This window comes from Rhinolophus ferrumequinum, chromosome 20 (assembly GCF_004115265.2).
Source record: "Rhinolophus ferrumequinum isolate MPI-CBG mRhiFer1 chromosome 20, mRhiFer1_v1.p, whole genome shotgun sequence".
NCBI lineage: Eukaryota > Metazoa > Chordata > Mammalia > Chiroptera > Rhinolophidae > Rhinolophus > Rhinolophus ferrumequinum.
The window spans coordinates 38,180,644-38,207,877 of NC_046303.1; the positions used below are offsets into that span (position 1 = coordinate 38,180,644).

At 36.1% G+C, this 27,234-nt stretch overlaps 1 protein-coding gene across 2 annotated transcripts in view; it reads right to left on the reverse strand.

The window, feature by feature from the left end:
* GRM3 (glutamate metabotropic receptor 3) overlaps positions 1-27,234 on the reverse strand; it is a 220,921-nt gene that overhangs the window by 47,189 nt on the left and 146,498 nt on the right. For both annotated transcript variants that reach the window (XM_033088867.1, XM_033088868.1), the window contains exon 3: positions 23,989-24,844. In XM_033088867.1, the coding sequence (XP_032944758.1) occupies positions 23,989-24,844 (856 nt within the window). The remainder of the gene's footprint in view (positions 1-23,988; positions 24,845-27,234) is intronic.

The window sequence follows — 27,234 nt, forward strand, 5'->3', positions numbered from 1 at the left end:
GCCATCCTTCTTAAGTTCTATGCTCCATGAATACTGAACAATTTTTCATTCCCTGAAAGTTCCTTGTTTTTGCCTCTGTTCCTTTGCATATGTAATTTTCTTTGCCTGAGTCCCTCTGTACTTTATTAATTCTTATTTATGTTTCAAGACATGAATTATTTTTTGCTGAACTCCTAAAATTATAAGTGACACTTCTTTGTATTCCTATAGTATTTTATTCTAATCTCAATTCTTTCATTTATTTATCTAGCACCTAATAGATACTAAGGCTAAAACTGTGAACAAAATGCCCATAATTCTTGCCTCCATGGAGACTATCCTAGTGGGTTACAAACAAACAAATAATATAAGTTCAAATTGTAATAAGTGCTGTGACAAAAAGTAAAACAAGGTAATGGTATAGAGAATGACAAGTCATGGTAGTTGGAAGGCTTCTGCAGATAGAGTGACTAAGGAAACCTTTTTGATTTGACCTGAGCTTAAATATAAGGAGCTAGCCATTCAAGGCTTTGGATAAAGAATATTCTAGATGGAGGAATATCAAGATAGAGTGGCAAGCAGGGAACTGGATCCTATAGGGTCTTACAGATTCTGGTAATGTGTTTAGAGTTCATTCTATCATTAATGAAAACATATTCTGAGGATATGTTATTATGATTAGATTTGTATTTTTAACAGCTTGCTCTGGTTACTATGTAGAGAATGAACCTTATGAGCATAAGAATGGAGCAAGGAGAACAATTCAGATGGTATTTCAGGAATCAAAGCAAGAGGTAAAGACGGATGGGTTGGAAGAGGAGTGTAGATTATAAGAAGTGGTCAGATTTAGGACATATCTTGAATGGTGCTCATGAACTGAACATTGGGAGTGAGGAAAAGAGTCAATTTTTAATTGACTATAGACTTTTATTTAAATAGATGGATCATGGTGCTATTAACTGAGATAGGTTGAGGAGCAGTTGTGTTTTGTGGTAGTGGTAGGAGAGGAAAGGTGATAGAAGAAAGAGCTTTAACTGGATATGTTAAACTTGAGATGTTTTTTAGATATACAAGAGGAGATGTCAAAAAAGTCATTAAATATTCAAATCTAGATACCAGCAGAAAGGTAAGGGATGGAGAGAAAACATATGTGAATCATCATTACATGGATAATGTTCAATGTTAGGGACTTGATGAGACAACTACAGAGAGAGGATTGGTGGGGGGAGGCTTGGGAAATCCCAACATTTAGAGTTTGGATACAGAATGAGTCTTCCAAGAAGAACAAGAGAGCAGGGCTGATGAGGAATGAGAAAAACAATGAAGATTTAGAATTGTGGAAGTCATAGAATAGTGTTTGAATAAGAATAGAAGCCATAAAAACCTAAAGAGGAATAAATAAGGAAGTGAGTGGTCAGTTGTGTCCAAAGTGGGTTAGATATATCACACTATATTGTAATCACCTCTCTTTTCCTCGCTCCCAATGTTCAGATCATGAGTACCACTTCAAAAGATATATCCTCAATCTGGCCACTTCTTACAATCTATACTCCTCTTCCAACTCACCCATCTTCATGTCTTGCTTCAATCCCTGAAACACCATCTGAATTGTTTTCGTTGCTACCTTCTTCACTCATGTGTATTCTCCAATAGATTCTACCTTTCTTGAAGGTAGAGACTGACATGTTCCTAGTCTCAATGTGTAGGTGCAAAGCCTAACCTGTAGTAGGTGCTTAATAAGTATTTACTGAATGGTTAAATGAATACCAAAGCCTACAAAGATGACAGCTGAACTCTGACAGAGCTTGGAAAATTTGGGAAATATTTGATGTTTCTTGCACTGATCTCCACCCTAAGTTACACTTGAAATTTTCTGTAATAGTGAACATGAAAAATGATCAAAATCAGGCCCCAATGAATAACATTCATTTAAAAATGATGGACAGCATGACAGAGTACACTATACAGGAGGGAACTAGGAAGAATAACTGAGCTGTATTTTGAGTTAATTTTATATTCATAGATAAGGTTGGAATTATAGCTCTGCTTTGATTCACCTCATTGAAAGTGAAAAGGGAGAATTGAGTATTTCCCCACAGGAAATCTAAAACTGAATATAGCATAGATGGTAATGGAGTTTTTGCTTAACTTTCAATAATGTATCATTTTATAATTTAATAAGAATCCCAGGGAAATATATTAGAAGGGACACACAAAGCATTTAGAGTTCCTTGGAGAATGGTATTTATAATTTTAAAATTATTGTGATAATTATTGGATCATGAGAAAGTTTAAAGCTACATCTGATCTACATACACCTTGACAAGCTTAATTTCCACCGATTTCTACCTATTTCCAAACTGGAGAAAAGAATTTATATATATATATATATATATATATATATATATATATAATTTTATATAAAGAATTATGTATATATTTATATATAATTTTTTATATATAAAGAATTACATATATGTATATATATTGTTTTACTGCTAGCATATGAGCCAGTATTTTTTTTCTTCTTCTTTTTTTCCTCTGAGAACTTCTTATTTCTAAACACTGGAGTAACTCACAATTTAGTTCTGCACCTTTTTCACTTTCCTCTCTACATCTTTTCCCAAAGTGATCTTATCTATTTCCTGTCAGTTTAAATATGCTGATGATTCCCAAGTTTATCTCTAATTCAGAAATGGCCACTGAAATACAGCTGCTTAAATCCTACTGCTTACCAGGCTGTATCGTCTTGAAGGTAGAAATTGGTGTCTGTTTTATCCATCAGTGTGTCAAAAAGTGCTTCACACTTAGTAGCTTTAAGAAATGATTGTTGCGAAAGCAAGCAGTATTAACCATGTGACGGGGCAGCACTATACTTTTCTTCGTTTACCCAGTTAATTACTGACAGTTTCTGCCTTTGCTGGAGTGCCCACTCCCCAAATCCTGCTTCTCTCTCGATGCTCAATTCAATGGTGCCCTCACCATGAGACAGTATATTCTCTCAGCTAGAAGTGATTTGTCTCCCTTCTAGGTACTCATGAAATTTATCTGACCTTTTTTGTTTAATTGAGGTATAATTGACGTAACATCATATTAGTTTCAAGTATACAATATAATGATTTGATTGCAAAATGATCACCATTATAGGTCCAGTTAACATCCGTTTCTGGCCTTTCTCATGGTGTTTAGCCATGGATAAATTCATACATGAGTAATGGAATCAAATAAATCAATGCTGAATATATTTGTGATGAAAACCCACGTTTTTCCTCTGCACTGCCCCAGTCTGGAATCTGTCCTCTACACTGGATCATTTCAACCTTTCATTTTTGTTCTTCTCTATGAATTGGCAGTAGATATAGACTGGGAGGTGGTTTCTGTTTGTGAGATTTGATTACCTATGAATAGAGAGATATTTTATCCTGATTAGCCCAGGACAGACCCTGTTTGTTCAGGTTGTTCTGATGCAATTATTCACAGTGCTTCCTTTACTCTCAGAAATGTCTGTGTGGAATGATAAAGTCTATAGTCACTCAATTGATAAGGATCTAGAAAAGCACAGTGCTTGACACATTTCAAAGTGCTTTGTATACAGGAAAAACAAAGAGAATAGTAACATGAAATTGTGTATAATGTAAATAATTTCCCCAGAATTTGCATTTGCATACAATGGGGGGAAATTTGACTGTCCTTATCTCCTTTGGCATATAAGGAGGGATGCTGTTTATTTTCTTAGGATGAATTATGCCTATTACAACTTGTAATATTACATTTGGATAGAGAACATAGCTCAGAGTCAAACATACCAACAGAAGGTTACCTCTTGTTCAAAAATATCATCAAATGAAGCCGTTGAATGTAGCTTAGAGGTGCCCCATGGATGAGCTCCCATATACATATCAGTTTGCTGATTGGTCTTATTTGTCCTCATGAGGCTCCTAAACAAAGCCTTCTCCTAATGTTCTAGTTCCTAAAAGTATATACATTCTTTGTCCAGCAGATGGCGTATTTGCAGCAAACTGTCCTTTTCTCCATCCTCCCCCGACCCCTCCCCCTCCCCCTAGGAAATTAACCACCAGGTTTATGCCAGAACCTGCCATATTCAGGATGACATATGATGCTATTAAAATAAAATATAAAGGTTAGAGAAAGATCAGTAATAAGTCCTACACTGAACATAGATTTCAAGAAACTACCTCTAAAAGAGTCTAGAAATTAACAGTCCACAATATGATGAAAAACCACAGCTGACATCAAAAGGAACCTCTTGCCTTCTTTTTAAAGAATTCTGTTTAATGCATAATTCACTGAACCTGTGAAACATTCTGGGAACTTTTGGATGGATACCAGCCTTTTAATTCAAAATTATACACTCTGGGAGATGACTGGCGAGGAAGGTAGCAAGCCTACTAGGTAATTTATACGGATAATCAAATTGCAATTACAGAGGAGATTAAAACACAACTTTAAACAGCCTAACTCCACCCTCAGGGCTACTAGCTGTTTGGTAAACATAGCAAGGGAGCCTGTAATTAAAGGAAACGTATACTTAAAAATTCCGACCCTCTTCAGTTTTGTTAGGGTGACACTATGATAGTCCAAGAGAGATGCAAGAAAGTTTCATTTCCAATAGTTTTGGAGGGCGGCTTTATATATTCAAGAAGGTGTATGTTTTCTAATATTGTCTACCCCTTTACTAATTGTTTTTTTTTGAAGTTTATATTACTCTTGTTTTTTTTTTAAAGAATAACTCAAAACTTTTTAAATCTGGAGACTGAATATGGATGGGTGGAGTACATTAAGACACACCGTACAATTTGAGGTGCTAACTCCAAGTAATAGACTTTATAAAGAGTCAGTACGATCTGTGCACATCTTTTGATTATACTTAGATGGCTCATAGTCTATTAGGTTGGTGCAAAAGTAATTGTGGTTTTTGCCATTATTTTTAACCTTTTCAACCGCAATTATTTTTGCACCAACCTAATACTCTCCCCCTGGCGAGCTTTAAAAAACCATCTGGTCTGAATCTGGGGGGAAGGCCAAGGTAGATGCAAAATAATTCAGTGGGAAAGATTATCTTAGCCTTTCTCCTCCCTCCTGGGTGCCAATTCCTCTAGACCCCATCTCCACGTGCGTTCCTTCAGGATCCTGCCCGTAGCAACTCATGCTCACCTAAGGTCCTAGCTGATAAAATGCCATGTCTGTTGGGCGGTCTTGAATTGCCAAGGAATTTTCCTCCGTAAAGGAATGGGGTTAACACGATGGTATGGCAGGCGATGCTGTCAAAGAGGCCTGCCACTCTGACATCCTACCTACCATCTGGAGCTTCCACAGAGACCGAGGCGTGGCCTACTAAACAACAACACATCTGTGTGGCATTATGGACTTTCTGCGCTTCACTCGTACTTTATTAATATTTTTGATTTCAACCAAGCCAACATGTTAATCTGATCCCAAATGAATGGTCACACTAATGTGGACAATACTTTAAAAATTAGGTTGATTAAAAATTCATTCGGTGTTATTCTGAACGCCCAGGTAAATAACTGATTAAACGATGAAAATAGATGGGCCTCATTTTAAAGACCTTTAACTCTACCTCCTTCTAGGAACTTGACATGACTCTAAGCAGATGGAGAGATTAAGATATTTTGGATGATGCCCAAGATGTTTTGTTTCTAAAGACCCATGAAGCTGGAACAGTGTTTTCCGAAACTCTCAGAAACATAATTAATTACTGAGTTAGGCCCTTAGAGACAGGAACTGCTTCGAGCCTGATATGGACCTTTTATCTCGTTAATTAGCTTTAGGGAGAGTATTCTGCACATTTAGCAGATGAGTATAGTAATTTTATTACTTGAAACACAGTTCAATTTATTTTATGTTATATTTTTCAATTTTGGGAAATAAAAGAAAATAATCTTGGAACTCTGAAATAACTCCAGAAGTTCTGATAATAATGAGCGGCACTGTGATTAGACTTCATTCTCTCATCTGAATTGTATTTCCAAAGGAAAATAAAAATGTAAGCATAGTGCCCTCCAAATAGACCAATCATTCAAGATAAGAGGATTTTGGTGTGACTCAGAAGTTTAGTTGTTCATTACTATAAATGAACTAGAATCAAAAAGTTGTTCAGAAATCCCTTGGTTCTAAGTCCAAGGTGACTGAGGGGAGTTTATGCCTATAGTTCCATCATTTCCACTACATATATGAAATGTTAAAATGGGCATATCATTCTCCTCCCAAACAGACCAATTTTTCCACATCAAAAATCTGCTGGAATGGAATAACCCTTGATGTTCTCTGGAAATGCTGTGAAGAATTTCTCAACAGTGATATTCTCCTTCACAACATTGATGCTCATGTTGATTCTGTTTAGATTCAAATGTGTTTTGAAACCGTTGAACCATCTGTGGCTTGGAAGAAAAGTTTCAACAGAAACACCTTTATAGTGAGTCAATTATGAGTTCTTGGTTGTAATTCTAATATCTTTTTGAGTTAACAGAGTTAACAGGTATCAGAGGAAATTCTGTAGTCACACACTCCAAAGTTTACCTTCTTTTCTTAGCTGGTATTCCTTGTTTCTCGATATGTTACAACTGTATCAGCACAAGTGCGGAGGCTTGTCCCAAGTTCTGAGTCACTCTCTGTCATTGAGAATCAGCTGAACTCTCCAATGCTTAATCTCACATATGCATTGCAAAATTGTTCACTTTTCTCAACACTTAAAAAAAAATTGTATCACGCCTCTTTTTTCTTATAATCACATATATCTTCTTACTAGCACTTTTAACATTTTCACTACTTTTTATCTTTTAAAATGGAGTAAATAATTTTCACAAAAGTACTTCAAACTAATAACTAACACATCGCGGTTGTGGACACGATGACCACATACAATTGCTCATACTCTCATTTGTTTGGGGTGGAATGGGCAGAATTTTGTTTTAGCTCAACTTTTCTAATTTGAATAAAAATTAGTAAGCTAAAAGTGTGTAAGTAGAGAAATTTCTATTATATAACTTCTATTAACATGTATAATTTATATATTCTATATTAATAGGTATTGTATGTCTATTATATAAACTTTGTATTAGGCACACAGATAGAAACAGGCCTCTGTTTTCCTCATCTAGTAAATGAGTATAATGGACTGAGATTGGGGAAGAGAAGGGAAGCAGACTATCAGATGGATGTTTCCAACATCTCCTGAATTCAATCAAAAGTGACTCCACTTTTATCTGTTTTAAATATTGTATTTCTTAGTAAATACTGGTTAAGAAAAATTATGTTATTTAAAAAAAAAGCTTGAAAACTTTGACTAAGTAACCTTGAAGTTTTCTTCCCTCTTTGGTAATGCGAGAAGGGAAAATCATACACCTAGGACAGGGAAACAAAAATGGTTCATGGAATGATTTAATTGCTTTTATTGGTTCTTTTAGGACTAGGCTAAAAATGGCTTAAAGTTCAAAAGTTGATTCTTTGCATTAGCAATCTGGAAAAAAAAATTGAAAACACATAAAGCTAAATGTTTTTCTCTGGCCCTTCAGAAAATTTACTATTGCCCTTTACTACGAACTTTTACTCTAATGATGGCTTATGAAGCAATTGGATGGCACCTCATGTGCTATAAACAAAAATTTATGGTTGAAATAAGTTGCTGTCAGTTCCTGCTCTCCCTTCCCGACTTCTTACCTGATGTTTCCCTTATGGTGAAATTCACACGAAAATAGATGTTATGGGCAATTTTATTATGAGCTCCAAACAAACAGGAAAAATGACACACTGGCCAGTGTCCATTAAAGGTGCTCCCACAGGACAAGAAACAGCATTGACTAGATGAAATTTTGATGAAGTGGGAAAAATGATTTCTTGTTTTAGTGGTACTGAAAGATAAAGTGAAGGTACTAATTTGTGGTGATTTTGTGAAAAAAGATAGGAACTTATTCCAATGGGTGTATTTATATGTGATATGCATGTGATACACGAGTGTCTTAATTAAAATTTTCCTTTAAAAAAGGTTATTTTCAAGAAATATTTTTTTAAAAATTTGACATAAGTGAAGCCCAGAGAGCTTGGGTATCTTGCTCAAGGCCTCTGGACTCGTTAATATCACAATGTGAGGCGGTCCTCACATCTCCTGATTCTCTGTTTAGTGTATTTCATTTATATCATGGTCCTTGGTTATATGCAAATCACCTACAACTAGAGTTACCTTCCACGCAACGTCATTAAGCTAAGACTGATTTCAGGAAAGATGACATTTCCAATCTTATAGTGGGAATACTTTTAGTAATACACTATGTAAGGTGGTTTCCAATGTGGAGGCACCAAGCAAGATGGTGCCATTCTTGACTTGTCATTCTTGGTGAAGTAGAACCAGAATGTGAAACTCCTGATGACACAGAGTCCATCACCATTGTTTTCCTTCATAATAAGGGCGGTAACTATTTATGAATTTCTAGGAGAGTGCCATTTTTCATTTCATTTTATACCCATGTTATTCTTGAAAACAAAATTTGTGCTTGCTGGTCCCCAAATGTTAGTGATGACCACAGTCATATAATGGGTTTCAATATTTTCCTTCTTAACAATTATTGAAAAGAATTTTCCAGTATCTTGACTTTTTGACAAGGGATGAGAATGAGTAAACCACTAAAGGCCAGACTCTATGTAACAGGGAACTGGCTCCAGTTTGGGGATCTTTAAAGTGTCTCATATATTAAACTGACGTAAGTATTTACCCAATTTTAAAATGATTTATTCTTCAAGTCCTTTTTGAGGGGATTTCCTTGAGCTACCCCTGCCCAACTTTTCTCAGTCCCCAGTTGGAAACTGCATTACCTTCAACTATGTTTAATAAGCACAGTTGGTTTGCAACTGACATAAAAATTAAATGATATATATACAAGTATATTTTTTCAATGTAAACTACCAAATAGGTGATTGTATTGCCCTGAAACTTCTGTTATAGCCCTTAATGCATCCTGCCATATGTTATGCTGCAAGACCTATGCTTGCCTCTCCCAGCTTAGCAGTTTTTGGAGGGTAGTGATCACCTTTTTCTTTGTTACCTTTCCAGTGTCTAACATACGAAAGATACTACAATAATTGTTGCAGAAATGACTTAATACTTTGATCAATGAAGCGTAACATTTATGTTGGTCTTATCATTAATAATAAATTATTATGGGGATAGAAGAAGGAGACATTATTGTCATTATTATGCAAAGGAAGTGCAAGAGGACAGCACAACTTGAGAATTGCCTGAAGTCACACCATTAGATGGGGTTCTTTGTACTGTGGGGAAGACAGGTTTACAGAGAGGAGAATATTATTACCACAACAATTCAGAGCTAAGCAAACATCACTCAATGATTTTTTTTTTCCTTTTGTAGATAAGACCAACAATTGTATGGTAGGAAGTCTGGATGGAGAGTGTAAAAATTTCTATAGAAACACATTGTTAGTTCGGTAAGTACTTTTGTCCAGTCTTGAGTCTGCAGTATAAAAATTGCAGCTTAATATGAAGAGTACAGTCATGTGTACTAGTCAGTAATGTATAATAAAGAGAATTGATTCTGATTCTAATTGAGTGCCTTGGAGATTTTAACAAAAGTCTCCTTAGAAATTAAAATGTCTTAGACTCCTCTGTATTTATGAAAGATTCGTATTAGGATGTCAGCATTGACAGGCCTCTTTGGGTTTCTTTATTAGCTTTTTGGATGTGTAACCATAATTTTAAAATGTGCCTTATTCTAAATCTTTGATCTTGTTCTCTCAGAGCCTCCTAATAGCTTCTAATTTAACTCAGAGTAAAAGCCAAAATCCTTACACAGTCCTTCAGGATCTGGACGCAACCACCTCTCTGATTTCACCTCCTCTCTCTCTTCCATGCTAACTCCACGCAGCCACACTGTACCCTCTGCTTTCCCTAGAACACATCAAGTAGTCTTCTCACCTCAGGCTTTGTTATTCCCTTCCTGGGGATGCTCTCCCCCATATTTCCACACGGCTTCTCCCTTGCTTCCTTCAGGGCTCTCTCCTGCATCCTAGTGTCAGTGAAATTTCCCCTGACCACCTTATATAAAACAGTACCTCTCCCCTTCCCCCAACACACACACCTGGGACTCCCTCGTCCATTTGTCTTGCTTTATTTTTCTCCATAGCTCATTTATGGAACATAAGCTTTGTGACGGTAGGGCCTTCATTAGGTTTCACTGCTTAATTCCTAGGCTCTAAAGCTGGAACTGATGTAGAGAAGAGCAGCAATAAATATTGAATGACTACATGAAATTCATCTGGTTCTTCCAAGTTCACTTCTAATCCCATTTCTTTTAGAAAGTCTTTCCAGTCTGAGTGGAATGTAGATTACTATCTTCTTTAACTACAACCAGAAATATTAATCCTTCCAGAAACAGGAATACCTCAGTCACATGAAGGTAAGAACAAAAATACCATATCTGCTAGTTCTGTTCAGCACTCAACATATATATATTTCTAAAATATTAACAGGTGAATCCAAAAGTGGCTATGTAATTTGGCCCAAGCCACAGGACCATGCAGAGGTAGCTCTAAAATAAATACGAACTTTGCTGATTCAGTGTTTCTTGCTCTGCTGAGTTGTTTCTTGCTCTGATAAGCAGGCTTGGTGCTTTGCCTCCAGTCACGTTTCTGCTTTATTAGACAGGAATCATCATACTGCCTGTTACCTTGGAAATTGAGGGGACATATCACTAGGTAATGAGTAAAGAACATGAATTCTAATCCAAGAGGGGTTCTTTTTCTTTGACCTTAGGCGAGTGACTTCATCTCCCTTATTCTCCATTTTCTCATCAGTAAAATATTAAATAATAACATCTACGCAACCTGTTCACAGGATTGTGGTAAGGATCTAATTATAGTTCGTTTAAAAGTGTTTTAAAAATGATAAAGTGCTCAGTGACATATATCTTCACAACTATAATTAGGATTTGGGGATTCTAAATTTTTGGTATGTCTTCATTTTAACTTCTTGACTGAGTAAACGCTTGTGATGGGCCACCAAACATGAGGGAGAAGAAAATAAACTTCTTGCCACACTGTGACTTGAGATGTGGTAAAAAAGAATGAGCCTATAAACTCATGAAATTGTGTTAATTAATTCATTCCCTAGTCTAGTAGTTTGGATGACTAAATTTATATGATAGATGACAACAAAAAGGAGTGGAAAGCAGGGATATCAACCTCTGGTTTACTTACTTCTGTTGTCAAATTTGTTGATCTTACTAAAAGTGTCTGTCAGAATCTTAAATATTGCTGCAATATTTTAAGTAAAATTATAATATGATCTTCCAAAGAAAAATAAAACAAAGTATACTTTCCTTTTCCTTTTTCACACTGTTTAGCGACTGGGTTAATTCAGCAGCTACTGGATTAATCAGCAGCAAAAGACCCTTGCAAGACAAAAGACAAAAAAATAACTTAATAAATTTCTGCACTGAAGAGGGAGGAATGAAATGGAGGAGGGATTATCCATAGGTTAAATTCATAAGGAGAATTTAAGTAGGTAAAAACAGTAAAGGAACTTATCTCTGGAAGTTGGCACTCTTGCTTTCCTTTTAGAAACATTTTAATTATACTTTTTCTATTTAAAATATTTGTAGAGATGACACAGAGTTCTTAATAAATAAAAATGAAGAGGATATAAATAACTGTATTATCCAAAGGCTTGTTTTATGGAAATTAAGAAATGATAACTTTGTTTTCTACATTTATTAAAATTGAGATAATGAAGGTTTTATTAGACTATAAGCATTTTAGGGACGGAGAAGATTTTTTTTTAAGTACCCCAAGAAGCTTGTATACTGCTATCATGTGATTATTGGTGACTGGATAGCCTGTAAACAAAACTTTGTGACAGAAAACCCTTAAGAAGTTTTAATTTATGAAAGCACCAATCGTATTTTACCATTTTTCAGAAAGAAAATTTGATTTGTGATGTGTACTATAAAACAAATTACCACCACCACCACCCAACAACATGAACAGAATGAGAAAGACTTTCAAATACACCAAAGAAACCCACAAAACTATAATGGTCTTGGATGGAAATACTGGAAGAGTTTCAGAATTTTGTTTTTTAAATCAATTAACTTCTAATTAAGTATGGAGATTTGTAATTAGAATTAGAGAATGGGGTGACAGGGAAGAAAATGCAGTCTTAAACAGCATTTAAGACACAGTGACCTATAGCCTGATTACTTTTTTTTTGGTAATTTACTATTGATTCTCGGATATAACAGTATGATATTATGAATATTGATCTAGTGCAATTTGATGCTCTCAGACAAAGGAGTCAATTATACAGTTGGAGGTCTTTGCTATGAGTCATTCTTTATTGAAGACATCATTATGGCAACTAATGAAAGAGTTAACACATTCCTTTTTGGATAATGAATATTTTGGGGTAATTGTTTATTACTGCAACTTCACATAACAAGCTAAGCCAATGCTTAGCTTTTTCTAGGTACAAACTTACTTTTTCTTCTAAGGAAACAGTAATAAAAAATAATGTGTGATTAGAAAACAGATAATCTTGGGTTGACTTTGGAGGCTACTTAGCTTTGCAAATTTAAGAAAGTCATTTAACTTCTCTGAGCTTCATTTAAATCAATAAAATAAGGGCGCTAGTCTATATACTTGACAGGATTTTTTGAAAATTAATCAGTGAAATATATAATATTATATAAAATATATAATATTGTCATTCAGGTAGCAATCGATAAATGAGTTTCTCCCCCTCCTTCCTCCTGGCCCCATCTTCTTCAGGTTAGAACTTTATCAGTTTTAGTTGATTTCAGGGTGAAAATAATAGGTTAGTGATCATAAATAATGTGATTTGGGGAGCATTTCTACATTTTTATAGAGGGGACTGAAAATGTATATTTCAGATTTAATCTAAAATTCAGATTAATACTTTACTGTTTCAATTTAATTTTAATTCCAAAAGAACTCTGAATTTTAATATAGTTATACAAAAATGAAACATTTGAAAAATTATAAACATGCATACGTGGAATTATATCTTCATCTGGAAAATATTTTTCTCCCTCCCTACTTTTAACAAAATCGTAGTCATATCAGTGTTACATCTTTTAAGAAGTCTTTTCTGACTCCTTGCTCACTGTTGATCTCTCCTTTGTACACACATACTATGCTACTTGTCCTTCTCTTAAGATGCCAAAAATGACCTGCTATATAGTATAAAGATTATATTGTCTTCCTTGCCTTACTTCTTGTGAGTTACTTGAAGGCAGAAAGAACTTATGTACTCATTTTTTTCATCCTTTTTCCTACTTGGCACTAATTAACACTGAAGACTAAAGAGTCTCTGAAAAGTTTCATAATTATATTATTTATAATATATCAATTATATCATGTTTTATATATTTTATGTATATGTGTCACCATTATCCACAAATTACCACCCATATTAAAAACACAAATGTTCTGTAGCAGCATTTGGTTTACAACAATCAGCACTAGTTTATAACTAGGTTTATGAAGATAAGTTTATAACACATGAAATTCCTAATTCCATCCTTGCTTTATCATGAAAAACAAATTATGTAAGAAGTTTGCTGTGGCAAAATATGAGACCTGTAGGTAACCTACTGACTTACTACAGGGATAGAGTGTGCAATCCTCTCTCAAAGAAGAATCTAAGAAATATGGACTAATGGTTCTCAAACTATAAGGAGTGCCAAAAAAATGTACACATTTTAAGAGATGTTATCTACATATTTCTTTTCGAAGTTGACTTGAATTATGGTAGCAATGTGTAGCATGACATTCACTCAAAGGATGGTGTTAATCAAATGAATTCTAATGTCATTCATTGTATTACAATTTTAACAGATTTTTCCTTTCCTAAATTGTGTATACATTTTTTTGGCATCCTCAGTATTTTCTTGCACTTGGGTTCTATAAATGATGAACTCATTCTACAACTAAAATAGAAATAAAGATCTTTTAAAAATTGGCTAATTAAAGTAATACATTGAATTGCCTTACTTTAAGTTTTTCTACTATATTTTAAAAACTTTTGTTAATTTACTGCTTATCTGCTGGGAAGAGTGAATAAATGGACAAGTACCAGGATAATGTTAATGGCCAGTAGGAGACAAACATTTATAAAGGAATCACACTATACTCATCAGGATTCTTGGTTCCAAAAATGAAACTGGAGGTCAGTCTTTAAAGAAGGTGACATAGGAGTCTCCTGAACTCCCCTCCTCCCATGGACACACTGAATAGACAGCTACACATGGAACAATTTCCTTTGAAAGAAATCCAGAAACCAGCTGAGTGACTTCTATTCATATACATCAGATAAACAAGAAAATACTCACATTGAAATGGGTAGGAAAGGCTGGGACCTAACTACATACAATAAATAAAATTAGAAATGAAAGAGGAGACATTACAACCGATACCACACAAATACAAAGGATCATAAGAGACTATGATGCACAATTACATGCCAACAAATAGGACAACCAAGATAAATGGGTAAATTCATAGAAAAAACAGCTACCAAGACTAAATTATGAAGAAATAGAAAATTTGAACAGAATCAATTACCAGTAAAAAGATTGAATCAGTAATCAAAAACCTCCCAACAAACCAAAGTCCTCGACAAGATGGCTTCAATAGTGAATTCTATCAAACATTTGAAAAACAATTGATACTAATCCTTCAATTACATTTGGAAAATAATTGATACTAATCCAAGAAACAGATGAGGGAACACTTCCAAACTCATTTTATGAGACTAGCTTTACCTTGATAACAAAACCAGACAAGGACACTAGAAGAAAAGAAAATTACAGGCTAATATCCCTTATAAACATAGAAGCAAAAATCCTCAACAAAATATTAGCAACCTTAATTCAACAGTACATTAAAAATTTCCACCACGATCAAGTGGGACTTATTCCAGGGATGCAAGGATGGTTCAATATCTGTGAACAATCAATGTAATACACCATGTTAATACAATAAAGAATAAAAATCAATAATGACCTTAATAGATGCATAAAAATTATTAGGCAAAATTAACATCCTTTCATAATAAAAACTCTCAACAAACTGAGTATAGAGGGAACATACCTTTGTATAATAAAGGCCATATATGACAAGCCCACAATTAACATCATACTCAGTGGTTAAAAAGCTAAAAGCTTTTCATCTAAGATCAGGAATATGACAAGGATGTCCAGTCTTGCCATTTTTATTCATCATAGTACTGGAAATCCTAGCCAGAGTAATTAGGCAAGAACAAGGCATAAATGGCATCTAAATAAAAAAAAAAGAAGTGAAACTGGATCTATTTGCAGATGACACAATGTTATTCATAGAAAACCCTAATGACTTCACCAAAAAAAACACAAAAAAACCCATAAAAAAAACTGTTAGAACTAAACAAATTCAGTAAAGTTACAGGATACAAAAATCATCTGTGTTTCTATATACTAACAATGATCTATTAGAAAGAGAAATTAAGAAAACAATCCCATTTACAATAGAATCAAAAGGAGTAAAATACTTAGGAATAAATTTAACCAAAAGGATGAAAACTATAAGATTTCATGAAAGAAATCAAAGATGACATAAATAAATGGAAAGACATTCCATGGTCATGGATGGAAAGAATTAGTATTTTTAAAATGTCCATATTACCCCAATTGATCTACAGAGCCAATGCAATCACTATCAAAATTCCCATGTCATTTTTTACAGAAATAGAAAAAAGTATCCTAAAATTTGTATGGACCACAAAACAAACAAAACAAAACAAACAAACAAACAAACAAACAGAAAATCTCAAATAGCCAAAGTAATGTTGAGAAAGAAAAAGAAAGATGGAGGCATAATATTTCCTGATTTCAAATTACATTACAAAAGCGTAGTAATAAAAAAGTATGATACTGGCACAAACAAAAATGGACACTTAGATGAATGGAATGGAATACAGAGCTCAGAAATAAACCTATGTATATATAATTTAATTTATGTCATTAATTTATGTCATTTAATTTATGTCAGAGTAGCCAAGAATATACAATTTGGGAAAGAATAGTCTCTTCAGTAAATGGAGTTGGGAAAACTGGACAACCACGTGCAAAAGAATGAAACTGGACCTCTATCTTATACCATACATAAAAATAAACTCACAATGTATTAAAGACCTGAACATAAGACCAGATATGGTAAAACTCCTAGAATAAAACATAGAGGGTAAACTCCTTGACATCAGTCTCGGAATGATTTTTTTGGCTTGACACCAAAAAGAAACACAACAAAAGCAAAAATAAGCAAGTGGGATGACATCAAACTAAAATGTGTCCGCAAAGCAAAGAAAACCATCAACAAAACAAAAAGGAAAACTATGGAATGGGAAAAAATATTTGCAAACCATCTATCTGATAAAGGGTTAATGTCAAAAATACATAAAGAACTCATACAACTCAGTAACAAAAAAATAAGTAGCCCAATTAAAAAATGGGCAGAATAACTGAATAGACATTTTTCCAAAGAAGATATTCAAACGGTCAACAGGTACATGAACAAGGGTTCAACATCATTAATCATCTGAGAAACGCAAATAGAAAACAATGAGATATTACCTCACACCTGTTAGAATGGCTATCATCAAAATAAGAGATAACAAGTATTGGCAAGGATGTGGAGAAAAGGCAACACTTACACACTTTGGTGGGAATATAAATTGGTGCAGTCACTATGAAAAGCAATATGGAGGTTCCTCAAAATATTAAAAGCAGAAGTACCATATTGTCCAGCAATCTCACTTCTTGGTATACGTATATCCAAAGGCTGGAAACAGGATGTCGAAAATATATCTGTACTCCCATGTTCACTGGAGCATTACTCACAATAGCCAACTTATGGAAACAACCTAAGTATCTTTCAATAGGTGAACGGATAAAAAGATGTGGCTTATATACACAATGGAGTATTATTCAGCCATGAGAAAGAAATTCCATCTTTTGTAACAATGTGGATAGACCTTAGGGACAGTATGCTAAATAAAATAAGTCAGACAGAGAAAGACAAATACTGTATGATATCATTTACATGGGGAACTCATAGAAACAGAGATTAGAATGGTAGTTACCAGGGGCTGAGGGACAGAAGAAACAGGGAGATGTTGGGCAAGGAATACAAAGTTCAAGGTATAAGATGAATAAGTTCTGGGGCTCTTATGTACAGCATGGTGATTGTAGTTAATCACACTGTTATTACCTACTTGAAAGTTGCTAAGAGAATAGTTCTTAAATAGTCTCACCACAAAAAAAGACGTACTTACGTGATGGGATGGAGGTGTTGGCTAATGCTATGGTGGTTATCATTTTGCAATAGATAAGTGTATCAAATCAACACATTGTACACCATAAACTTACACAAAGCTATATGTCAGTTATACCTCAATAAAAGTGGAAGAAAATTTTTAAAAAATTAAAAAATGAAGAAAAAGATAAATGGCCAGTCTTAGAGCATCTAACATGGTTCAGTGGCTTAGTTTGTGTATGAACATAATTTTTTATTTGAGATATTATTTGCAAATTAAGTATATGGTCAACTTCGTGCTAGTAAAATTGTTTATAGTTTTTTGATGGAATTAAATCTTTGATTATTCTGAAATGTTATTTGGTACTGTAACTTCTGGGGACTCTGTCACCTTATCAAGTTCTAATTTATCTTAGACAGTGGAATGAATGCTTTCACTATCACAGTTTTGGAATGAACCAGGCACAAATGGAATGTAGAAATTACCCCAGGTACAATGCTAGGGGTTTGGAAAATCATGTGAAGGATGACTATATAACCTTTTCTGGTTTTGTCACATATGGTGATTAAAGATACTGTAGACATTTGTTAAATGTTTAAAGTAGGAGGGAGGTAAGAACAGTGACCAGTCATTGCATTTTTTAGCCATCCTTCTCTTCAGGGTGAAAACATCAGTATCCTTAATCTTCAGAAGATATGCTCACTGCTCAGGCATTATGAGAATTTTGCATTAAGGCTTACTAAACCCAACTCTGGGAAGCATCTTCCATAGCATCCTGCTTCATTAAGATGACAATCTAATATTTTAAAATTCTTTAGAGAAAAGTCTTCTCTTTCAGTACACGGTTGCCATCCTAGTCAAGAATTTTCTTCTGAATCCATTGGAAATGAGCATACTTCCTTTCTCTATTTTGGTTTTCTAGTGTCCTGTTGAGGATGAGTCGTAGCACAAAGATATATGGAAGTGGAAAAACATGTTCCTGATGCAGCAGAGATTAGAAATCTTTAGAAGTCTAGGTTTTTGTGGGACAATCCCAGGTGTCCTAAAGGTCAGGAATGTAGGCTAAACTTATTTTTAAACTATATATTATAGTTTTAAACAATGTTCAGAGTATTTCTTCGATCTCAAGACACCTATGTAAGTGATATTCCCGTAAACATACCACAGTGTCCATGTCCAAAAAGTCTGGAAAGATCTAGGAAATAATATATTTATCATACTTTGTTTTCTGATAAGCAAGCTAGTAGAATCCATTTCCTTTATACTTCATTGAGGGTGATTACTTTTTTCTGCCTGTTAGACTGGGTGGCTCTTCAAATGAATCGATATAAATGAAGGGTTATGAAATAATAATAATAGTCATCATAATAACAACTATATGATAATAATAGCAAGCAGCAACAGCAGCAGCAGCAGCAGCAGCAGAAAGCTCAGTCCAAAGTGGAAAATTACGTTTTCTAAAGGTTTCTGTTCTCCACTGTGTGACCTTAAAATAAGAATAATTTCTCAAGCTTCTAAGACAGCAAAGCACAGATGCACGGTGCATAAACAAATAAGTAACCACATTAGTGGTGTCCTTTGGGGGTTTAAATCTTATTCTTGTGACCCCAGGAAGCTGACCAGAGAGAAAAAGGAAGAAAGAAGTACAGGATATTTATCTTTACGTTTTGGAAATGCTTTTGATCAGGAGAGCTGGAACAAGTTTCTGTGCTTTTGTGGGAACTACAAATGTTCCAGGGGAGGAAGCAAGATCAAGAGCAGCTTGCTCTTTCAGGGACTTCAAAGCCCATTCATCTAAAGATGTGGCCATTACCATTTTGGCTTCCTCGCTGTGCCTTGGATGGCCCTGAACTTTTCAAGAGGAGAGCCTTGCTGGGTTGGGGCCAGCTCAAACATATTCCTTGGAGTGCAGTGTCCCAGAAAATCTGCCCTTCCTGGCCTGTGCTCTGTGATTATGGTCCCATACCTGGAGTGATCCTTGTACTTACTGGATGAGGCAGAGGTGAGTGGGGCAGCAAGGCTAGACTACCATTTGCTGCCTCTGCCCCTCTTCTAGGCATGGAGAATTGTAAACATAAGAACAAAGCTGAAACATCTCTACCGGGCTCCAGGTCTTCTCTGATCTCAGTAGTCTGTCTCTTTGCTGGTACCAAGAAAAGAGTGTGGAGAAAAAAAAAACAACAACCACCACCAACCAACCAAACGAACAAAAAAAACTGTCAGAGCTTGCCAATCTTATTATGACCACCAGTCTAGCAGTAACAGGAAGTTGTACTTTTCATTTGGAGTAAGAGTTGTTCAGTAAGCTTCGATTTCTTCTGGGCATAAGATATAAAACAATGTTCCAATCCCAAACAAAAACTGAAACCAAAACAGAACGCAAAACAGAACGCAAGACCCTAATATTTCAGCCCCCAATAATCCTGCCTCTATACTTGTTCTGGTGCCTGAGATGCTGGTATAAGCTCCACGAAGCAGGGACTGCTTCTGTCTTGTTTACTGTTGGGTCCCCAGGTCCTAGTATAAAGTCTAAAAATATCTGTGGAATGAATGATTAAATCAGGACCCTGCTGGTTTGTTGTATTGCCTATTATGTGGTACTGAATACATTTCCTATTGTCAAGTTCTCAATTTCTCCATTCTCCAACATTTTAGACCGCTCCTGCGAATCACACAGAGGAGTGTTATGAATGTTATTCCCAAGATAAGGCCTACTCAACACTGGATGTGTCTGGGAGGACCTCTGGTAGTATATTCAGTAAGTGGAAACTCCTTCTTTTGAATTGGGTGTTCTCTGGTTACATCACCTTGACAGCTGAATTCACTGTTATGTGCGTTAGTGAGAGAAGATAATAATGCTGACATCCTGAATTCCCACCTCTATCAGGTAAGGAGTAGGGGTAGTTCATCTTTAGGAAGACCTTTTGTAACTATGCTTTTACTTTATTTCCCTTTCTGGAACTGGTCTCAGAATAAAAAGTGAGAGATTATACTGTACTGTGAACACACAAAATGACAATGATACTGCATTTCTTTAAATGTTTCTTAACCCTCTCTGTTTCCTCTGCTTTTAACTGTCTTGGGCAGTTTATGCTTTCCTGTTACATGATGAGCACATGGAATTTTACTGAAAGCACTTTTGAAAAGTCTCCTGACATCAAACATGATTCTCATTTAAATATTTAGTTTAGAATTCTAGATGACATGGCTCTTTCAGGTGGAAATATTTTACTAATAAAAAAATGCTTTGAAACTTTAGGAAAATATCCGAAGGTTTAGATTCTAAGGCTCAACTTCCAAATTATGGGTATTTTATAAACCACCTTAGATCCAAATAATTGAAAAAAGAGATCCCAGGTGCATTAAAGAGATCATCAATGAAAAGGAGTACAAAAAGAAACATAGTTCGAACCTATTTATTGATCATCTTTCATTCCTTTAATAAACATTCCATTAGTATCTAGTGTGTGTCAGAAACTATTAGGTGTTTGGGCTCCGTGTATACGTACAAAAGCAGCACGGGATCCAGTGACCTGGATTTCAGTCTTGGCCTCCAACACTAGCCAGATGATGGCCTTGGGCAAACCGCTTTCAGTTTTGGGGCTTCATCTATAAAGCAGTGATGGATAAAAGATCCAGCACTAATGCCATTTGGATTTCAATTTATCTAAAATACAATGATAGAACATAACTAAAGGACAGTGTTTAGGTGAAAAACGCAAAAAGCAACGCATTCTAGAAGTCATATACTTCTCTTTCTTAAAATCCATTTGTTAACGAACAAAACAGATACATTAAATGTTCACCCAAAAAATCATATTATAAATCTATTTATAGTTTTTCTCATTCCTTATTCCTTCAATAAACATTTATATAATGCCCACTCTGTACCAGAAACTGTGTTAGGCCAGAATGAAACATGTTCTCTGCCATAAAAAAGCTCACAATCTAGTAATGGGGATAGAGAAGGAAATATGAGTTTGGGTGTTAAGTGCTATTCATAATCAGACAATATTTACTGAGTGCCTGTTATGCGTGGGCTACATTGGTGAACAAAACTGATAAGGATCTGTTTTCATGGAGTTTGTTTTCAAGTGTGAAGATCGAACAATAAAGAATAAGCTGAAAATAATAAATGATGTGGTATGGGAGAAGGTAAAAAAATCATGGTGAAAAAAAAGGAGAGCCAGTCAAAGGGAAATGAGGACACCAGTTGTGTGGGTTGGAGCATTACATTGCAATTTTAAGGCTTGTCAGGTGGGCCTCTTCGAGGAGCCAACATTTAAGTGAAGTCTTGAAGGCAGTAAGGGGATTAATCAGCCACAGGGGATATCCGGGGAAAGGGCACTGCAAGCAATGTGTTGGCGGTGGAAAGTCCCTAAACAAGGGTGGCTGGAATGAAATAAGAAAGAGGGAGCGTAAAAGGTGATGACCGGAGAGCAGCAAGGGATAGGGAGGAGGCAAATCAGGTAGAGCCTTGGAGGAGCCTGTATTATAATGTACATATTTATCTAATTTAGCATATTGGTAACTTCTCATAGTAAAGCATTTTCTTGTCTAATTCTCACTGCTGAACATAGTTATTACCTGGTGGCTGGTCTAAAGTCCCTTTCTTTTCTGTAGTTTAAATCTGTTTTTCATCCTTTACTCTCTTCAGAGATGGAGAATGACTGGTAATGCAGGACAAATCGAGAAAGCTAAAATACCAATTAATGGTCAGGACTGCACAGCCAAACCAAATGGTAGATTCAAAGCCAATAATTGAACAAGGCAGACAAAAAGAAAATACTTTTCTTTTTTTATCCAAATAATGACCCTATTTCTTCACTTTTCTTTGTCATTTAAGACTCGGTCAGGGAAAGGAAGGAAAATATTTTGGTTACATAAAACACCTTTCGAGGGCTCCCTGAAATTTAAGAGTTCCCTTTCTATAAGCTGTTGAGGAGTAGACATATTTGCATGCTAAGGAGTAAGCAATGAACCAGAATAACAGTTCATTAATACATATGGTGCATAAAGATAAATGATTACCCCAAGTAGTCCAAGGGTGAGGGGTACTTACCTTATTTATCTTTAAAAGTTAAATGCATTGTAGATACGATTTATAGACACCTGAGAGTTCACTTATATTTAGGGGAAACATATTCTTCTATACTGACTCTATGGTTCATTCTTTTTTTCTGGAGATGTCAATGAGAACTGATCTGTGATTTGGAGATAAATGCTGATTTGCTATTTTTATCTTTTTTGTTGTTTCTATATGAAATATACCTGTTGGAATATAGGGCACATAAAAGGTTTAACCTTTACCACTTATTCTAATATGAAGAGATAGTATCCGTCAGGTGGATAGGAAGAAATATTGACATAATTCATTTTTGCTACTTTTGGCTGCCTCTGGGTGAATGAAGAAAAGATGTGCAAAAATGCAGGCTGGTCATTTCTGTGCTTATTTTCAAGACTGGTTTAGCGATTAGAATTCTAAAATAGGAAACAATGGTCATGGAGTTCTCTCTCAGTATTACCAGTGATTTTTCAGGCCATTTTACTTCTGAATGATCATCTATAAGGGAGATGTGAGAACTGCTACATGCTGCAATGCTAGTATGATTTGAGCATACAAACTTTCATGTCTTGGATGATAAATTAATTGAAACAGACTGTGCAGACTAGAATGATGTCCTAGTGCCATGGGAGATTATTAGCAATTTAGGCAAATGAAAGCATTTTATCACTGTAATATTTTAGACACCAAAATCTTTTGTGCCCACTAATATTACTTACCATTTTATGGTTTGGAATTAAGCTAAAGTCCCCGGAACCAGTACCTTAATGCGCTGATATCACTTGTACCTTAACCAAACCTGAAAAATGTTTGCTTCTTATATGTTAGTAATGCAATGAAAAGCAATGTTATATTTAAAAATATTTAGGCCATATTTAGAAGAAAATGCAAAGGCAGCAAAAGCCACTTTGAATACACTTTTACATGTTCACTAGTATATCACAATGACTTCCATTCTTCTTCAACTTGCTTACACTCAGGCTCCCAGAAAAAGTTTTGTTTCGTAACAGAATTTAAGAAAATCCACAATTAATGCTGACACGGAATTGTTTCTAAGCAGAAGGAAATAAACTCAAATACCTGGAAATCACCATGGTCCGAGTATCTTTCCCTCTCCCCCCTAATTGGATGCTGGGAAAAGAGAGATTTTTTTTCTCCCACGCACTGTAAAAGTTATGAGATTCTATTGCTCAAATCACCCACAAGGAGGGTTTGGAAGTTCATGTTTCTTATAGGGTTGCCAGTTCTGCTACAAGACTAAGTGCCCTTATCATGGATGTCATACCTTACGGCTAACAAGAAAGAGAGCAAATGTAGCATAGCCTACATCCGGCAGCTACTGTTGATGAGCCTGGCCTAGGGGTTCCTTTCAATTTCATGTAGTGTACCAACCAAGATATTCACTTACAAATGAGTAAGAACATCAAAGAGCCATTATACTGCATCTCGGAATATTGGGTTAACAGTTTGAATCCTTTGTTGTGGCTCTGACTCAAGGATTTCTGGGTGTAGGCAAAAGTATTCGATTCCTGTTTGACAATACCTGTTTGCACCCTAGACGATGATTAAAAGGCCCCTTGCTTACCTGTGAAGTTGATTTTCAGCAAGTAATCCTTGTACAACTTCTTCCCGTCCAGGAGCTTCATAGCATCGCAAAGCTTGGTGGTGTTGGGACAGAGCGTGCGCTGCATTTTGTGCAGGGCATGGGCCATGGCATAGACCGCGTTTACCACAAACATGATCTTGGATTCTTGCTCGTAGTTGCTGCTGTCGATGGCCAGGTGCTTGTCGCAAGCGCGCCGGTGGTTTCGCTTGTTCTGGAGGCTGCACTGGAACTTCTGCTCCCAGAAGTCCCTGAACCAGGGGTTGCGGTGGTTGTTGTAGGGGTTGAGGCTCTGGAAGTAGCGGTCAAACTGGCGGACTGGCTGCGAGGCAAGCTCCAGGGTGATGGCGCCATAGGCCACGTGCTCGCTGCCCTTTATAATGCTTTCCTGCGCGCCCCAGCCGTCGCTGGCCACCCAGGTGAAGGAGGTGTTGGCGCGGCTGGCAGCGGCAATGAGCTCGCGTGAGTCGTCGGCGCGCATGAAGAGGACCACGACGCGCGCGTTGGGCTTCTGCAGCAGCTCTCGGATCACGCTGTCGTAGGACTTGCGGATGTTGGAGCGACCCACCTTCTCTGCGGTGGCGATGCAGATGTTACGCAGGCGGGCTTCTTGTTCAAAGGCCTCGATCCCGGTCTCCCCGTAGTCACCCTCGGAGGCCACGGTGGACACGTAGGTCCAGTTGAAGAACCGCAAGATCTCGGCCATGGCTTTGGCCTGGTAGAAGTCGGGGGGCACTGTCCTGGCAAAGTAATCATAGCGTGACTTGTCGCTGAGTTTGGCACTGGTGGACGCGTAGCTTATCTGAGGAATCTGGAAGAGCCGGAGCAGGTTGGCTACCTGAGAGAGGGGGAAAAGGGAAATGCCTGTTTCAGAAACTCAGAGGTAAATAACTGGACATAAAAAAAATGAATAATACCAACTTTTTTACCCAGCTCCTTTTTCACTTCTTGCTGGCTAGTCACTAAACTTTTCTTGATGCTTTGCCAGATGTATTCCTGGACACTGTATTTTGGATATTAGGCAGCAGTTTCCAAGCAGGTTGTTTATGCTTCGGAAAAGGTCATAGTGGAGAAAGGAGAAGGACATGCCCCTCTCTCTTCTAGACTCTATGCTAGACTGTGGACTAGGATCAATTTTGTTCAGGTGTCCTCAGTGTGGTTGTTTGAAGTATCTGGGGTCCTCTTATAACTCAGTCAAACAATGAACTACAGTGAATTGGCCAAATTTAGTTTTTAGACTACTTGGCTGTAGTTGTATAGAAAAAGCCTGGATGTTGTCTAATTCTCACTTCCCCCTCTTTTGCTAAAAACGGCAGTCTCTGAAAGAGTTTAATTTGGGAACTGTATGCCACATGGACAGTCCAAATTAGACGTTTATTATCTGGGTTAAGCACACACACACACCCAAAAAAATCAATTTTATTTGGTCCACCCCAAATTTTAGGCATATACTTTTCTAAACTTCAGAAAAGCTTGACCAATGTTTTCTTTGCTTTCTTTTTCTTTTAAAATTTTTCTTTCTAACTTGAACTATGTGAAAAGAAAGCATACAAATGCTATTTTTATAATATTTTAGATTAAAAAACAAATAAGAAAGTATTGAGGACCTTGCTAAGAAAGAACCATCTATTCCAAAATGTTTAAAACTTATTCTGAATAAAGAATTTAAATTTCTTATATTCATCTATCAATAATAATTTCATTATTTATTACAGAATAAGAAAGTGACATGAGCTTATCAAGGAGAATTTTATGCACAAAGTTTTATGTAAATATATGTTTTAAAATATCTACACCGATTATATCTATATCTAATAATAAGTTGTTTTTTCTTTCCTGGCTACCCCATATATTCTGAACACGTCTATCTCTATACTGACTATAGTTATGTAATATACTAAGTGGACTTTAATCAGAAACAACATCAGTATTCCAATATACTCTGTACTTTGAAATTTTTCTTTTGGAAATTGTGGTTTCAGGTTTATATTCAACATGTAGGAAGCACAGCTTGAAATAGGCAGCTGTTAGCAGAGCACAAGTAATATAAAACAACTGACATCTGAGTCCTGATTAATCATCATTTCAATTGACAAAGGAAACCAACAGCCAAGTTCATACACAGCCACACAGCGTGTTCTTGGAGATCTGGCCTGCTATAAAACCAACCCTTGATATAGCCCAGAGCTATCAAAAATGTTGTCTATATTTTTTCAAATCCTGGTACCTCTCACTTAACTATAAATAGAACAGCTAGAAAATCTGGCACTTAGCATGCAATATAATGTAAATTTAGGACCCAAATCTCTCTTGCGCTTTGTATTTGGTAAAGACTTTTTATATTCTAGGAGACAAGTGAATTTTGGGGAATAGAGTGAGTGGAGGGGTTGGTGGGTAGAAGAAGGCTATTATACCATTTATTTCTTCTTTCCTCAGGACCCTAGACAAAATGGCCTATACTAACTCATTTGAACATAAGAACATGGCTCATTTACTCAGACTGATTGAGATGGCACTGAGCCACTACTGAGTACCTGGCTTCCTTTGGGTTTATGTACCACTGTGGCAGACCGGTGATAAGAACCCTGTCTGTGCATAGGCTTGGCTTGATTTTGAAGTTTCTGGGTAGCACTAAAGAGGCCACCTCTTCTTGATGCTACAGTTATATTCATCAGGACCTGAACCTCTCAAGGAAGCAGAGAATGAAAGGATCTAGCAAATGCCCAGAGACATTACATTCTGGCTAGGAACTACGTGGGAGAATCCTAAACTGGGAACTTTCTTCTTCTGAGGGGTATGAGTAATGAGAAGCTGCTTAAGAAAATAGTTCTTGTCTTTTGACTGATAGAATCTGTGGCTTCATGAATACCTCTCCAGAATATGAGAACAATTTACAAATAAGACAGGCTGTACAAGAGAATGAACTAGACATAGAATAATGGCACTATAGCAGTGATTCTCTACTGGGAGGGGGTACACTAAGCTGTAGCTTTTTTGGAGAGGTGGTGGGTTAGAATAAAATTGCAGTTATTGCCATCATTTTAAGGCGAGTCTCTCTCTCTCTCTCTCTCTCTTCCTCTCTCTCTCTGTGTGAGTGTTTAATGAGGATATTACAACCTCCTCTAGAAAAAGGAGGCATGTTCAGTGAGCTGAAACATGAGAATGGAACACTTATAAGGAAATAAGTATAATCTCAATTGTATCATCTATAGTGAATTATAGAACAAA